At 38.1% G+C, this 15,489-nt stretch overlaps 2 protein-coding genes across 2 annotated transcripts; one reads left to right on the forward strand and one right to left on the reverse strand.

Annotated features, from left to right (window-relative positions):
* Positions 1-1,496: 1,496 nt before the first annotated feature.
* LOC146326998 (cis-aconitate decarboxylase-like) lies at positions 1,497-6,341 on the reverse strand. The gene is made up of 6 exons (XM_084719373.1): positions 6,226-6,341; positions 5,581-5,635; positions 5,265-5,452; positions 4,818-4,910; positions 3,482-3,687; positions 1,497-2,887 (listed from the first exon to the last, which is right to left on the reverse strand). Exons 1-6 carry the CDS (start codon positions 6,241-6,243, stop codon positions 1,960-1,962), a joined length of 1,488 nt encoding a protein of 495 aa, XP_084575499.1. The 5' UTR covers positions 6,244-6,341; the 3' UTR covers positions 1,497-1,959.
* A 308-nt stretch (positions 6,342-6,649) lies between these two features.
* LOC146326999 (uncharacterized) lies at positions 6,650-9,836 on the forward strand. The gene is made up of 7 exons (XM_084719374.1): positions 6,650-6,683; positions 7,964-8,073; positions 8,184-8,375; positions 8,495-8,657; positions 8,790-8,955; positions 9,124-9,218; positions 9,308-9,836. Exons 2-7 carry the CDS (start codon positions 7,969-7,971, stop codon positions 9,391-9,393), a joined length of 807 nt encoding a protein of 268 aa, XP_084575500.1. The 5' UTR covers positions 6,650-6,683; positions 7,964-7,968; the 3' UTR covers positions 9,394-9,836.
* Positions 9,837-15,489: the final 5,653 nt, after the last annotated feature.

The following is a 15,489-nucleotide window of genomic DNA, read 5'->3' on the forward strand; positions in this document are numbered from 1 at the left end:
TATCAATCAATCAATCAATCAATCAATCAATCAATCAATCAATCAATCAAAAAATGAAAATGAAAATCATGCTTATAATGATAAAATATAATATTGACTGAAATAACAGATAATGTTGACTAAAAATAAAATAAAATAAAATAATACAAAAATAAATAAAATAAAATAAATGAAAGCAAAGTTCATGTTCATAAATAATTATTAATCATAAGAAAGACTGAAGAGGTAGGTTTTAAGTTTGTGTTTAAAAATGTCAACACTTCCTCCTGCGCTCAGATCCTCAGGCTGTTGACTGTTGCAGAGGCTTGGAGCATAAAGTTCTAAAAGCTGCTTCAACAAAGCTTTGCTGCTGTTTTTGGGTGGACCAGATAGGAGAGAATTACAGTAGTCCAGTCTGCTTCATATAAGAGTGTGCATCAGTTTCTCTGTGTCACTCAGAGAGAGAAATGGTTTCATGCTAGTGATATTTTTGAGGTGACAAACACAGATTTTGTGACAATCCCAACATGAGCTATAAACTGTATCAAGAACAAAACTTGGGCCAAAATGTTTTGCCAAAGAAGAACCTTGCAATTAATTTAGTCTAATTTATTACTTTATTTTCATATTAATATTTCTGAAAATAGAGTCAGAAAGGCAAACTTTCACCTGTAGTCCCTGGGCAGGCAACAGTTGAAAGCAATAAGAATAAAATCTTATAAGATACAATCAATGAAAATATGCAGATAAAACATGCACTACAAAGACAGCACAGTGTCAACAATTGCATGACTACACTTTAAGCATTGCATGACAACACCATGTTTGTCTGTCCACACTTCACCAGACAGGGTGAAATGGTGTGTATAAAATACAGGGACTGAGATAAGCAGGAGTATAATAATGACAAACGAGAATAACAACATTAACATAACTAAGCACTTATTTGAGGTATGAATGAACAAGCACTCCACTCAGACAGGGCAAGTGGTGGTTTCCCTGTGTCCTGTCTTGGACAAAGTTAGACAGACTGTGCAAACTTCTTGCCACACATTAACTTAAGGAAAACACACTGGGATGAGAGAAACAGCTCTCTTCTTTCCATCACTGCTCCACATTTAAAAGTAAAATCTGTTTGCACTCCCAGTGTACAAACCTGGGAAACAAGAGAACCTTTATTGGATTACTGGTATAACTTTTTTTTTATTACTCTGCAAACTTCCTGCTTGTGTCAGTTGAAGGATACACAAATGTTTGTCATAAAAACAGGACTGCAGATATCCACTTTGCTTTCAATAATTTACTGACAGTGATAACCTGATGACAGACTAATGTATTTACTTTATGACTTCATTAGGCTCCAAATTCCTCAACAGAATCTTTTCTAATACACTTTGTCTTGCTTTAATTATTAACGTGTTTAAATACATGTGGTTAACTAGAAGAGATGCCACCATTTTTCTGAGCCACAAAGAATTCATTCTAGTTTTCTCACAACAATTTAATTTCTCAGGCAGTTTGTTTTTCAGTAGTTTTATTAAAACAAAAACACACAACAAAAACACTACATTTGTGTAACAGGATGTTAGAATGTCAAAGAGGAAATCCTGTTGCATTACAAGCATCCAGCATTCATGTTGTTTAAATTAACATTTTAACAGTTCATGATATGGCACAAAAAACTCAACACACTACTTACATATATGTATAATGTCAATACTGTAAAATAGTCAACACATAAATATTCCTTCATTTCCCCTTTGCAATATAACTAGATCACATTTTACATTAATTTCTTAATAAAATAAAATAGAATAAAATAACACAATAAAATGATTTAGCACAATGTACATTAGTTTAAAATGTTGTGACAGAATTGATTTGGACAAATGTGTGATTCTAAATCCATTTTAATGTAAATATTTATTTGTTTCTGTACAATAAATTATGTTTTTCCTGTTATTGTGTGTCTGTGAGTGTTCATTGCAGCTGTGAGAGAAGGGGCCTGCAGTCCCCGAGTCTGTCCAGCTCCTCCACCACATCAATCAGCCCCTCAACCTTCTCGGAGGGAAGGACCACCCCAGCGTTGTTCCTGAACTTCTTCTTGAGGCTCTCATTGGTCAGCGGGTTGCGCCAGTGGCCGTAGAAGGTGTCACAGCGTCCCTTCAGAATGTCTCCCCCAACATGTGTCACCTGGACTTCACCATACATGAGGTTGAAATTGGCGGGGTTGTCGTGGGGATGCTCCACGTGAACGCGGCTCAGCAGAGCAAGAAGTTCAGGGCGGCTCATGGCGGCGGGCATGAAGGACTGCACGGTCACCTCGCCGTCCAGGAGAGCACTGCAGGCGTTGAACTGGAAGGAGTGGCGTGCCTCATGCTCGGAGTCAGGGAAAGGCCTGTTGATATACTTTGATTTGGGGACTCTGAGCACGATGTCTTGGACTTCAGCTGGGGAGAGAGTGCCAGGACCGGAACCCCCAAGAAGGTTATGGACCGAGGCCGCGGCATCTGCCACCCAGTGCATCCCCAGATGGGCAGGGAAGCGCTTGAAGGCCATGTCCTGCTCCTCTAGCAGGAACATATGGCCATCATCATTGGGTGATTCTAAAGGCTGCGGCACATAGTCTTCATAAAAAGCACTGAACCCAGCCACCCCAGCCACAGCGTCCAGGACAAGAGGACTCGCCTCAAGGCCTCTGGAGGCCAGCAGAGCAGCCTCTAACCCCAACCGTGAAGCGTTACCAATGTGGAGGGGTTTAGACTGAGTGGCAGCATTAGCCATTGGGGCTCCAGAGAGAGAAGCAGCTATAGCCAAGGCATGACTGCACTGGGAGGAATCCAAGGACAAGAGGCGAGCACAGGCCGCTGCACTTCCCATGGTCCCCACCACACTGGGAGGGTGAAACCTGGTGAAGAGGAGGACTTTGGTCAGGTGGAACAATTTACTCTTGTGACTCCATCATTACAGATATAGCATCTTGTACTGACAGCTACTCTTTTACGTGACTCTCCACATGCGGAGGCAGCTTAAACCAAATAGATTTTCAGTCATTTCTGTATTTGATAAACAAGCAAATAATGCAGTTGGTCATTTGACTTGGTGTAAACACTTGCCAAATGGAGTCCTGTGTGATATTTACCTCCACATGGCTAATTGTGCTCACACACTTCCCACAGAGTCTCTGCTGTCCCTGAGATTAACATAATAACACGCCTTTCACAGCTCATTGACACCACTGAGAGACACACACATTACACTGCACTGGCCTCCTTGTAAACCACACTGCAGAGATCAGCAGAGTCAAACATGGATCTCTTTAGCCTCGTTTGGATGCTTGTTCTGCACGCAGAATACAAATAAAAACTCTTAAAAGAGGAGCTAGCTTTATACCTCTTAAGTGATCACAGAGGGAGAGCCAGAAAAGAGCAAAAGCTACTGCAATGTTGCTATTAGCCTATTAATGACAGTACCTACACTGAATTGAACTCGAGGTACTCACCTCTTGGGGATATTCCGGGCCTCATTAGAGAACCTCATCAATCGGCCCTGGATCTCAATGCCAACGTTGAATGCCAGCAGGAAGTCCAGGCCACTTGGTTTGCTGTTAGCAGGTATCATGTCGCTCAGTGCTAACAAAGCAGGAAGGACTGCTCCTGAGGGGTGAGTGGCAGGGTGCCATGTATCATCAAAGTCCATGGAGTGAGTCTGCAGCAAACAAGAACATGTTTTTAGCAATTAAATGATGTTCATAATAGTACATAGAGTTCCACGTTACCAGCAAGAACATGACATTGCTGTACTTCAATGCAACATAGAAGCTAGCTGTAAACAGTTTTTTATAATTAGATGCAATTTAGCTTCTTTAACATTGAATTAGAAAATCCCTTTAATTGCCATATCAGGCCTCAAATGCTGGAGGCAAATGCAGGCTGGAGGAACGAGCTTCACTTTTTAATGGCTTCTTTAGAAATAGAAGCCAAACAGTGTTTGCAGACATTGATTGCGTTGCACCAACAATGATTAATTTTTAAACCTGATCAAATTATGAAATTATGTTGCACCAAACCTTTAAACTAGATTTAGACTAAATTTAGTGCTTCTGCACTAAAACGTCAAACTTAAACTGTGATCAAGTATTAACTTGCACTTCAGGATGGTTAATTTTTAACATGGCTGCCTTTTTGAGATGGATTGAAATAAATAATTTCGTTCCTTAAAGAAGGTTAATGGACAGACTCAATCCAGGTGAGTTTTATGATGTGTCTTTTTCTTCTTTCAAAACAAAAGAGAAATGAGAGCTTCCCAGCAGAGCCATCACAAGTAGGCTAACTGACTTTGTAGCTAAAAAAAATTAAAATAAATGTAATTTTTAAAGCTAGTTAGTAAATAATATAGATCACATTATAAAAACTTGTTAGCTGGTCAGCAAACAAGTTCACATTTTGTAAACCTTTTAGCTAACTATCAAACAATTTAATGTTTTAACTTTTTAGCTAGCAAGCAAACAATATGATTGATTTGTTCATTTCTGTTAACATCACAAAACTTGAATGTACTCAACTGAGATTACTTTAATTGTGCAACAGAACTAACCCCAAATTAAATTAATTTTTGCTGGTGCAGCCCAGTCACTATGTTGGATATGTCTGCAGACGGGCAGTGTGGGGTCAGTTCAGTATTTTCTCCAAGCCCTCCTGTGATTGGCTGGCCAGATGATGCCATAGCAGAGTATAAAATAGCTGCAGTTTGGTTGTGGTAATAGGTTTGGTGTGTCTGAAATTGTCTTGTGTACTCGAGACAACAGTGACCCATCTGTTCCACTTATTTTTACTCACAGCTACGCCGTTGACAAAAGCTGCCAGTGTCGGGGAAAGCCTTGTGCCTCTGCGTCCATACACAGTGCTGATGTCATCAGGAGCATACATGTGCTGAAAGGGAAAAGATGGAGACAGGTAAACACAAGGTGTTGTCAGAAGGATATTTTTAATACATTTTGCAGCCTCAGATTGCGTTTCATGAACTTTAAAAAGCTCCTGCATCACTCCTCAGTTGAAAGCTGAATAAGTTTCTTTGTGAGTCAAACAGAAATTGGAGAAAAAAGGTCACAAGGCATAAAACTCCTGCCTGTTCCCAAGTTATATGACTTTTTTTTCACTCATCTCTCTGCACTCAGCTGTTTCACTGACTTACCACTACTGTTTGTATAAGGTCAAAGTTGCTTTCATCTGTCTTATTGGCTCATATCAGATAAATTATTCTTTCCTCTTTACTCCGTGCCTCACCTGACAGTGCTCAAGGGCCAAATCAAACACGTCTGTCGTGCTGCCAATCAGACCGACTCCAATGCTGTCAAGCACCATTCTTTTGCTGCGATGGAGCACAACAGAGGACAAATGCTGAGGCTTTATTCCACTGATGAACTTTCCATAACTGGCTGTGACTGTGTCCTCAGGGTCTGGGTGCTTCAAGACTGCAGGAGGAGAGACGTCAGAGTAGAAATGTTTATTTTATTTGTCTGCAAGTAAGAATGCTGTTTGTAACAACTGAACCAGAAAGAAATATGTCTTCTTGTGTGATTGATTGAAAAGTTAAGTTTACCTTTCACTGCAGACTTGTGCAGCCCTCTGACAGCCAGTACTGGTCTAATGGTTTTCTGCAGGACACAAAATTACAGAATCTCTTTACTGACACCTATAACATTTGGTGTAAAACTATAAAATAGTTGGGTTTTTACATCTCAGATCCATTACAGGCTGTGATGTGCAGTGATTTTCTACCTTTTCTTTGTCAAACTCAGAACTGATTAATTCAGCCTTTTAGTGGACACTGGGATCACTATTATGAATATTACTCAACCTGTGTGCCTCTTTTGAGAGAGCTATTATGCTGCTGGTAACAGGTGTGGTACAGTGTGTGCTCTGCTCTGCATTTAACAAGAGCTCTGTTAAATTCTTCCTAACCATGTACTCACAGAAAAACACCTACACAGTGCAAGCTATATTCTTATTTTATACTGTATTGTATTAAAGTTGACACTGTGGATAACAGTTTTAAGCAGACAAACTAATCTACTTGACTTACTCAAGCAAGAACAAGATTTATGCCCTTTATTACAGTCTGGGGTGTATAGATCCCTTGTAATTTAGCAGAAATAGGCCTACTGATGTCATTCTTTAAAGGAACACTCAATAAAAAATTAAATAACAAAGAAATAGGCCCGCAAAATGATTTTTAAATCATTACCTGTAGTGTGGAGATCATGGTTTCAGTCAGTTGTTGGTCTTCTGTAGTCTTGCTCTTTGATGCAGTAAGTTTGCAGCCAACAGGTTGTGAAGGATGCTGATGCTTGTGAGATGGACAGAGCACCTGCCTTATATAGTCAAGGAGTCACAGTGGCGGCTGATACTGGTCCGACAGGAACAGGGAAGTCCAGCCATGTCTCTACAGAAATGAGGGGGAGGATTTTCCAAAGTGGTCAATTAACATCACCTTTCTCTTCTTCTTCCAGAGTAAGGCGTGGTCATTGATTTTCTAAGGTAAGGAGACACGATGTCACTTCATCTCAGGTTGCAGAATGTAGGATAGCGTGGGGGAATTTCATGAACTCCTCCCACACTCACCACTCACGCCTTATTTATGTCCAACCTTCATCTCTGCTTCAGATCAACTCAGCAGTTCACCTGTGTGAACATCTTCACCAGGTAAGACTTTATTTAAATTTTCCTGATTACTAGCTGAAACAAAGACTTTATCACATGTACCATTTAAAATGCTACATAATGAACTGATGCTGATAACCTGCTTTTCACATTAGATTAATATATACAGTTAGTTGAAAGATGCTCTATGGCAGAAAAAATATTATACTGTAAAGTTATTTATGAGATTAACAGAGAATACCACATTTTAAGCTCTGAAAATACAACTTACAAAATCATACACAGTTCCTGTCTTTTGGTTAAATATCAGTCTGTTATTTGGGGATAAAATACTTACTTGTGTGGACACCTGCTGTTTTCTAGTCATAGAGCAGGTAAGCTTATGAGTGGGGCAGAGCCAAAAACTCTCAGCTTTCCTTTAAGCTTTAGGTAAATAAGACAAGAAAAGAAAAATCTCTCAGAGAAAAATCCCTCAGAGTATTGAACTAAAAGTTGACTTAAGTGAGTTTGCAGGACTTTGCAGTTTGCCATCTGTACTTTATGGCATATTTATGCTCTTTAAACGTAGTATAATTTGCTTTTAGCATTTGTTTCTATATTTTAGTACAATGCTCTACAAATATCAAGCATTAAGGCAATTTTGCTCTGTGTGATCAGCTTTTCTGGGGTTTTAAGAGAGTCAAGTTGTGATTTCCAGCCACAAACAAGTGACCTTTCTGTCTATACATATAAGACATGACACACTTTATTTGTCATTGTAGTCATACAGTGAAATTATGTTTGGACCAGTAACAAATGAAAACAAGACAAAAAAAAAGGATAAGAAAACAACAGGAAAAAGATAAAAACAAAAGCAAGTTACAACAAGATGAATAAAAGAAGAATAAACAGTATAAATAAGATGAGAGACCATCCTCACTCTACTGTATTTATTGTAAATAATGCACTTGGATGAGGCAGCAAACAGTGACAGTATTGCACAACAATTAAATAGTTAAAAAAAAGCTGGAGATGTGACATGTGAGTATAGATTAGAGGGATAGATTGTGTATTACAGTTGTATAAGTATTGAATAATACTAGTAGATAAGAGAGGCTGCCTTGGATTATTTACAGTCTTCAATCCTCAACAACTCCACTTAATCAACTAAGATTAAGAGATTAGGATTTTTTCTTCATTTCTGTATTTGTTCATTATCCGTAATTAAAGTAAAATGCTACATAGGATGCTTTAAATCTAGCAATAGAATTAAAATTAAAATCGCATGTCTTAAAAAATCCATCCAGTTATTGAAATATTGTGACAACATTTTTTTTTTACAGTGGCCATGCTTGCACTACTTTCAATAATTTGCATATATGGAGCTCTGGCATCACTAGTGAACTGCATCTTCTCACAGAGACTGCTGCCTATGGGCCCCCCCTTAATAAAGGTAACCAGTTAAGAGACTCATTTTGTATTTCTCCCCCAATCCTGCAGTCGTCTTCATACTCCATTGTGTTCAATTCATAAAAATGTCTCTCCCTCTATGGCCTGTCTCAGGAGAAAATGAAGCAGGACTCTGCTCCAGAGTATCCCTGTCCTGCGGTCAATTCACGACTCACTAGTGGTCTCCTGAAGATTGCCAGCCTTCTGGAGGAAGGAGGAGTGTGTGGTATCCCCACAGACACAGTCTACGCCCTGGCTGCCTCCTGCAAGAATCCTCAAGCTATAGAGAAAATCTACAATATTAAAGTAAGAATGAAAAATTGCTTGGAAGTGTAATATGAGACAGATCATTTATTTTTTATTTTTATTTTCAACATTTGTTCTCATATGAAAGCCATGCACCTGTTATCTGTGGCCTCATCCAGGATAGACCAGCAGAGAAGCCCATCTGTATTTGCATCTCTAATGTGGAGCAGCTGGTGGCCGCCAAGCCTCCCTTCAGTCCTCTGCTGTGGGAATTTATGAGGAATGTGTATCCAGGAGGCATCAGCTGCATTGTCAGCAAAGGAGACTGGCTGTTCAGACTAGGTAAACTGGACATAGCAGTTTAAATGCTGCCTTACCACACTGATACTGTATTCCATTTACAACTGTTCCCCCTTGTCTTAGATAAATAAAAATGATCAGTATTCACCTCACCTTTCAATTTCTCTTGTGTAGGAGTGGGAGCAGCTTATGACCGTGTCGGTACTAAGGACAGCATCATGATCCGAGTCCCTGACCACACGGTGACTAGCCACCTGTGTGACATCACCGGACCCCTTGCTATTACGTCAGCCAATCCCAGCGGAGAGGCAGACAGCACCCATCACAGCATGGTCATCAAGTAAGTGTCTCATCACATAACACTAGTCCTAACGCATGTTTCCTGGTATTCCACTGACCCACTACCTCAAGCCTCATACTTAATCTCAGTGTGTCTGAGCTTAGTGCTAATGGGTGGTAACATGCACATTCACTAACACATCCTTTTCTACCATCTTGTTTGCCATAGTCGACTGGGACACAAGCTCCAAGGTGTTCTGTGTGATGGGGACTCAAATGAAGTTGTTGCCTCCTCTGTAGTCAACTGCCTGAAGATTGATGAAGGTAAAATGCACGAATATTCCCCCTACATTCTCTGTTTTTTGTGTTTAAGGGGCACTTTGTAACTCAAGCCTGTCATACTCTTTTCACAGGGATCATTACCATTGTGAGGGAAGGCTGTGTCCCTGCAGTAAAAGTCCGACAGATCTTTGAGAGAGTGAAGAGCACCATGGTGTGATGGTCTTGTGGCTTGTTTCTCTCCTTCTGAGAGCCTCTTCATGACTGGTCCCCTGCAAGATCGGCTTCTTCAGCTCCCTCATGTCCAGTCAGCAATCTCAGGGACAGTTTATGAACAAATGAGAAAAACTGAGTGAAAGCTGGGATTTTAGTGGTTGTACATGTGTATATAACTCTGGAGGTTTTGGCAAATGTTTGTGTTTCTCAGCTGTATAACTCAAAATTGTAAGAACTTAAAGTTTGGTAAACAAATATAAAACTTTATGAAGTGACTGCTGTAAATGATTAATAATCCCATAAATATATTTAATTTAAATTAACCTGTATGTTGACCTGAATTAAACAACCTGTTATTTTTAATGGTGGAAGAGAAAACTTTTCTACCGTTACTGTATGTATTTAAGCTATCATGTGCCAAATAAACCTGTGAATGTAAACAATGAATTTGATTGGTGTTTATGAATGAATGAATGAATGTTTTTTTTTATTGTGTCATGCTCAAGCATGTGTCCAGCCCAAACAGGCTTATAAGACACCATTATTTAGCAAAACAGATCAGAAACCAGAAAAACAAAACAAAACAAAACAAAAACGTAATATAGATCACAATTAATGTTACTTAAAAAAAAAACATTCTGATGCTTTTTCCAAGCTTTAGAAACAAAATTAGCCAACTTATAAATGAATGAAACAGCCATTCCATTCTATCATCATCAGAGCACCAGAACATTTCTGGATTTTGAACAGACATTTCATTGAATAAAAGTTTTCTTGACTCATCATAAAAAGGACTATACAGAAGAACATGTAATTCATTCTCAACTTCTCCTAAATCACACAGTTCACATAGCCTGTCATCCTCCTGGATGTTTTTAAATCTGCCAACTTCAAGGATTCTGTTCTCGACTGTCTGACTAAAGACCTTTGACTCCTTGTAAGATTTGCTGTAACATAAGATTTAGGTCCATAATTGTGCTCGATTTGAATATATGTTTGCAATTTTGGTTTGAACAAAATATCATTTAACCATTTTGCCTCAAATCTAACAAGTAACTTTCTTCTGGTTGTGTTTATGCTGCATGTTAAATTATTACTATACATATAATGTAACTCAGATTCCTCAAAGATATCATACATCTCTTTAACCCAAGGAGAACTGTGCAATTTACTACAGAAAGAAAAACGTCTTACTGATCCTGTTATCTGACATATTAAAGCGAACATGCAGTCGGACCAGCTGGATGCACCATCTCGGATCACCCCGGGAGAAGAGGAGGTGAGCCATACTGCAGCTGGGATTTAAGGCTGCTCCTGGTGAATGTCCAGCAAAGGAAACGGACTGAAATTTGATGCAGGCAGGTCAAACAATGGGAGACCAGAGACTCTTGTGCCCTCACAAAGACACCTGCTCCATCACAGGGTCAAGCTGTTGCACCTGAGGGGTGGATTTTACTCCTCAGCTAACAGGACACAGTGTGCAGGATGAGGGGTGGAGGACTGCGTTTACAGTCACAGTTGATGGACACTGTTTCCCACTTTTGTTGAACCTTTAATGTGAAGATCATATTATCATCACCACCTTGCTGCTTGTGTTTGCATTCAACCTGACGCAAATTTGAAAAACACACTAGAGAAATTATTTCCTGTGTGTATACATATATATTTACGTAAATAACACTACATATGGCTTTATTTTGTTTCATGTTTTAGCCTATTCCATTTTGAATTTAATTCTAAGTCAAGGTTCAGATAAGGTGCTGCAATCCTGAAAGTCAGGTCACAGTGTTTCCGTTTGAAGGTGTGATTATACAAGTGTCTTCCTGAACATTTGAGTTCCAGGGCAATGCTGGTGGTGCAGGCAACATGACACATGTCGAATCATTTCAACTTGCATCATGGTTGGTTTGTTGTAAAAGCTCAGTGACTTTTCACACATGAGTTTCCTTTCATAATGAAGATAAAATCAACAACAAGATGTGAAGATAAAAAGACACTTGAGTTCCAGTGTAAAGGCGGTGGTGCAAACAACATGACACACCCCTTCTTTTGATTGTTGACTTGTTTAAACTTCCGTTGTTGATGGTGTTTCAGACATGATTGACTTTCCCCACAGGAATGTTTTTATAGACGTTGGTATGAAGCATAACAACAATCACAAGGTACCAGACAGAAAATATTTGCTCAAGAGAAGATTTGACTTTGGACACTTCCGACTACAGCTCAACATGTTTCTACAAACAAGTCAGTAAAAAGTGTTATTTAGATCTTAATGATAGAGCAAATACTGACAAAATGTCCAAATGATTTGTGTTCTCATCATAAAATTGTTTTAAAAACAGAATTCTTCAGTGATATCATTTACAAATTTAGGAAAAAGACTAACTTTTATTAGAATAATAATAATAATAATAATAATAATAATATATATTACTGTCCTGAAATATCCCTTTAACTATAATCAGATCACTTGTTCATATTATAGTAAATGATTTTCCTGACACATGATCTTAAAGAGCAACTCAAAGACTGTGATTTCTCTAAAAATGAATTTTCCTTCTTGTTGTAACTGGAGTAGATCATAATATATGATATGTATACCAAACCCACAATGATTAATATATTGGGATTTTACCCATTTAAACAATAAATACAGGCTCATGATGAAACGCTTAAACTGCCAAATTAGTTAAGATTGATTATTGTCAGTTTGCCTTTTGGGTGATTTTGGCATTTGGTATTGCACATTATACTCACTTAATGGAAAATGTATTGAGTGTACTACTGTCACTGATATGTTTTATGTGTCATTTGATTCATTGTTTCAGTGAAACTGCAGTTTGACAGACCACTTACTAAAATGCAATTTTCAGATAGTGTGTGGATTGTATTTGTAGTGCTTATTTAGTCCAGACACTTATGACATGGTGCAACATAGTTGCTGTCATTCACCAAATAAAAAACATTACTATAACACAAGTTTTACATATACAAGCTTATAGTTTATTGACTCATACATCTATGTCACGTTTCTAAATTAAATTTAAATAAGGATTAATTAGCGATTTCATGTTTGAGAATGCACAAAGAGTGCCCACAAGGAATTCTGGGTTATTGCAGTTATGGACATGCGTGATACTGCCGTGAAGGAAAACCAACAGAAAGTTAGTGAGTGAAATGACAAGATAGCAAGTAAGTGAGAAACAAGCAATATACAAGCACGAAAGTAAGTTTGAGAAGCCAGAATTGAAAGAAGCAGCAGGGAGATAAAAAGCAGCTTCCAAAACTAATTTTCTAATTTTAAACCTTCAACAAAAATTAAAGATTATATTAGGCTAAACAATTTCACCATATTTGGTATTGAGGCAACCTAAAAGTAACAGAAAGTAATCATTACTTTAATTTTGAGATACCTGGATTAGGTTATTGATGACATTTTTAATAGTTATTTAGTAGCTGTATTGCAACACATTTTTAAAGTAACCCCCCTGCAGCCTATTGCCTCTAAAGTCATGCAGACTGTTCTTGCCTTTACCACCCTGTTGGCCAGGCGACTTATACTCCTTAATTGGAAACACCCTCAACCTCCATCGTACAACAGGTGGGTGAAAGAGTTGTTACTGTCCATTAGACTTGAAAAACTGAGATTCTCCCTCAATGGCTCCCTAAACTCATTTGAAAAGACTTGGAGACCTTTCTTAAATCATGTTGACTCTTTGACATCCCTGCCTGATTGTGATATCTGAGTTATTACTATTAACTATTAAAATGGAAAAGCTAACATAGATTCAAATGTAAAGCAATACCCAATTAATATTACTTACAATTAATATTAATATTAATACTGTTAAGTTGATAACTTGCTTCTGAGCGATTAGCCTCAACATGGTATGCTAATCAGTAAATAACCGGTTTTATATTTCTGTAGCTGGGCGGCATGGAGGGGTCTTAAAGACAATGGTAAAAACAATGCTATTCGGTTTCGTGTAAATTGCTGATGGAGGGGGGCGCCATATAAAATCTCGCCCAGGGCACCACATTGGGTAGGGCTGGTTCTGTTGGTTTCATTGTTTCGGTCACAACAAAGACACCACAGAAACATCAGACTGGCTTCCAGCTAGTTCCTACAGTCAACCAGTTCAGCATGTTCCTGTACAGACACCACATACTGGTTATGCGGCAGGAGGAACAGAGAACAGACTTACAGGCAAAAAGTTTAGAAAATCTCCTAAAATAATATAATAAAGTGTAATATAAAACTGTCTTTGTAATTTCAGTTCCACATTCTTATAAGGGTGTTCACATCTGGACACACCTGTAGATCAGTTGCATGTTCCCCATCCACAAAGTAAGTCCTCAGCAGTTTCCATGGCTTTGATTCCAGTGGCTCTTTGCTGTGTGTCCTCCCTCTGTTTCTTTATATCTTGATGGGTGATATTTGCTGACTGGTGGCTGGACTGATTTCCTTCACGAAATACTGATGAAGAAAACCAAGTTCAGCAAATATCCCATGGAAAATTTTTCAAACACACGCTGTGTTAAAAATGAAAACTAGTGAAAGATACAGTCCAGACTGTTGCATTCTTACAACCAGGTTATTGATGACATTTTTAATAGTTATTTAGTAGCTGTATTGCAACACATTTTTAAAGTAACCCTGCAACTGCCATGTTGTTTTGGTCATCACAGCCACTTAGTTTTGAGAGACAATTTAGAGGTGACAGGAAAGACGTCAAGGTTCAGATAAGGTATTGCAATCCTAAAAAGGAGGTGAGAGTCAGTGTGTTTCACTTTTTAGGTGTGATTAATTGCGTGTGAAAACTCAATTAACAATACCTCGGAAACTTAATATGCAGGCTTCTTCCAGGACATTTGAGTTCCAGGGTAAAGACGTTGCTGCATCCAAAATTAAACTGAGCTGAATCATTTAAACCTCCATGATGATTAGTTTGACACATCCCTTCATTTGATTGTTGAGTTGTTTAAAGTTCCATTGTTGATCAAATGTCAAACATGAGTGACTTTTCTCACAGGAATTTTATTACAGATGTTGTTGTGAAACATAACAAGAATCACAAGATATCAGAAAGGAAACATCTGTTCCAGGGAAGAATTAATTTTGGACACTTCTGACTACAGGTCAACAATAAGTCAGCAAAAAGTGTAAAATATTGACTAAATAACTCTCTAAATAACTTGTGTTCTCATTATAAAATAGTTTTAAAGACAGAAATCTAATGTCACATGGTGTCCAAATTTAATCAAAAACTCATTCTTACAGGAAGAAATATTATTTTCCTGATACATCACTTTAATATAACTTCAGAGGTGGGGTCGTTGTTGTCTTGTAAGAAACACTTCTCTCCAAATTTGGCGATTTTGAATTTTTTGCTAAAACTGATGGGGGAGGGAGCGCTCCTTTATGAGTTCAGACACTTCTCTTATTTCTTAAGCCAAACAAACCATTTATAAAGCCACTGGATCATATGAGAGATGCATTGCCACAAAGATGCAAACATTATTCTTAGTTCCTGAAAAATTGATATTTTAGAGATAAGTTTCATTTTCATTGGACAGCAACAATAGGTGATGATAAGGACATATCCTCCAAGTTTTCCTCTTTAAACTACAATCAGAAAACTTTTTAAAATCAAGCAATGTTTTTTTTCCTGACAAAAAAAATCTTAAAAACACACCTGAGAGACTGTGATATTATTATCAATTAAACATCAAGGAGATACTCTTGGATTTTCCTTCTTTTTGTAATTGAAATAGAACATTTTTAATATGTGTCACTGTGAAATAAAAGCTAGAGCAGTCTGTATATAACATATCAGAGATTTGTCCTGTTGAATGACTAATTATAGGCTCATGATGAACGAAAGAAACTGCTTCATATTAAGTATTGTCGGTTAGTGGTTTGGGTTTTATTTCTGCATTTAGTATTACACATTATACGAACTTAATGGAAAATGTACAGATCAGAGCCGGCTGGCCCATCAGGCAATATAGGCAAATGCTAAGGGCGCCGTGGCCTCCAGGGGGCGCCACAAAATCAGGAAAAAATCACCTTCAATATAATTTTATTAAAACTACTTAT

The sequence above is a fragment of the Lutjanus erythropterus genome, chromosome 5 (genome assembly GCF_056507025.1).
Source record: "Lutjanus erythropterus isolate fLutEry1 chromosome 5, fLutEry1.hap2, whole genome shotgun sequence".
Classification (NCBI taxonomy): domain Eukaryota; kingdom Metazoa; phylum Chordata; class Actinopteri; order Lutjaniformes; family Lutjanidae; genus Lutjanus; species Lutjanus erythropterus.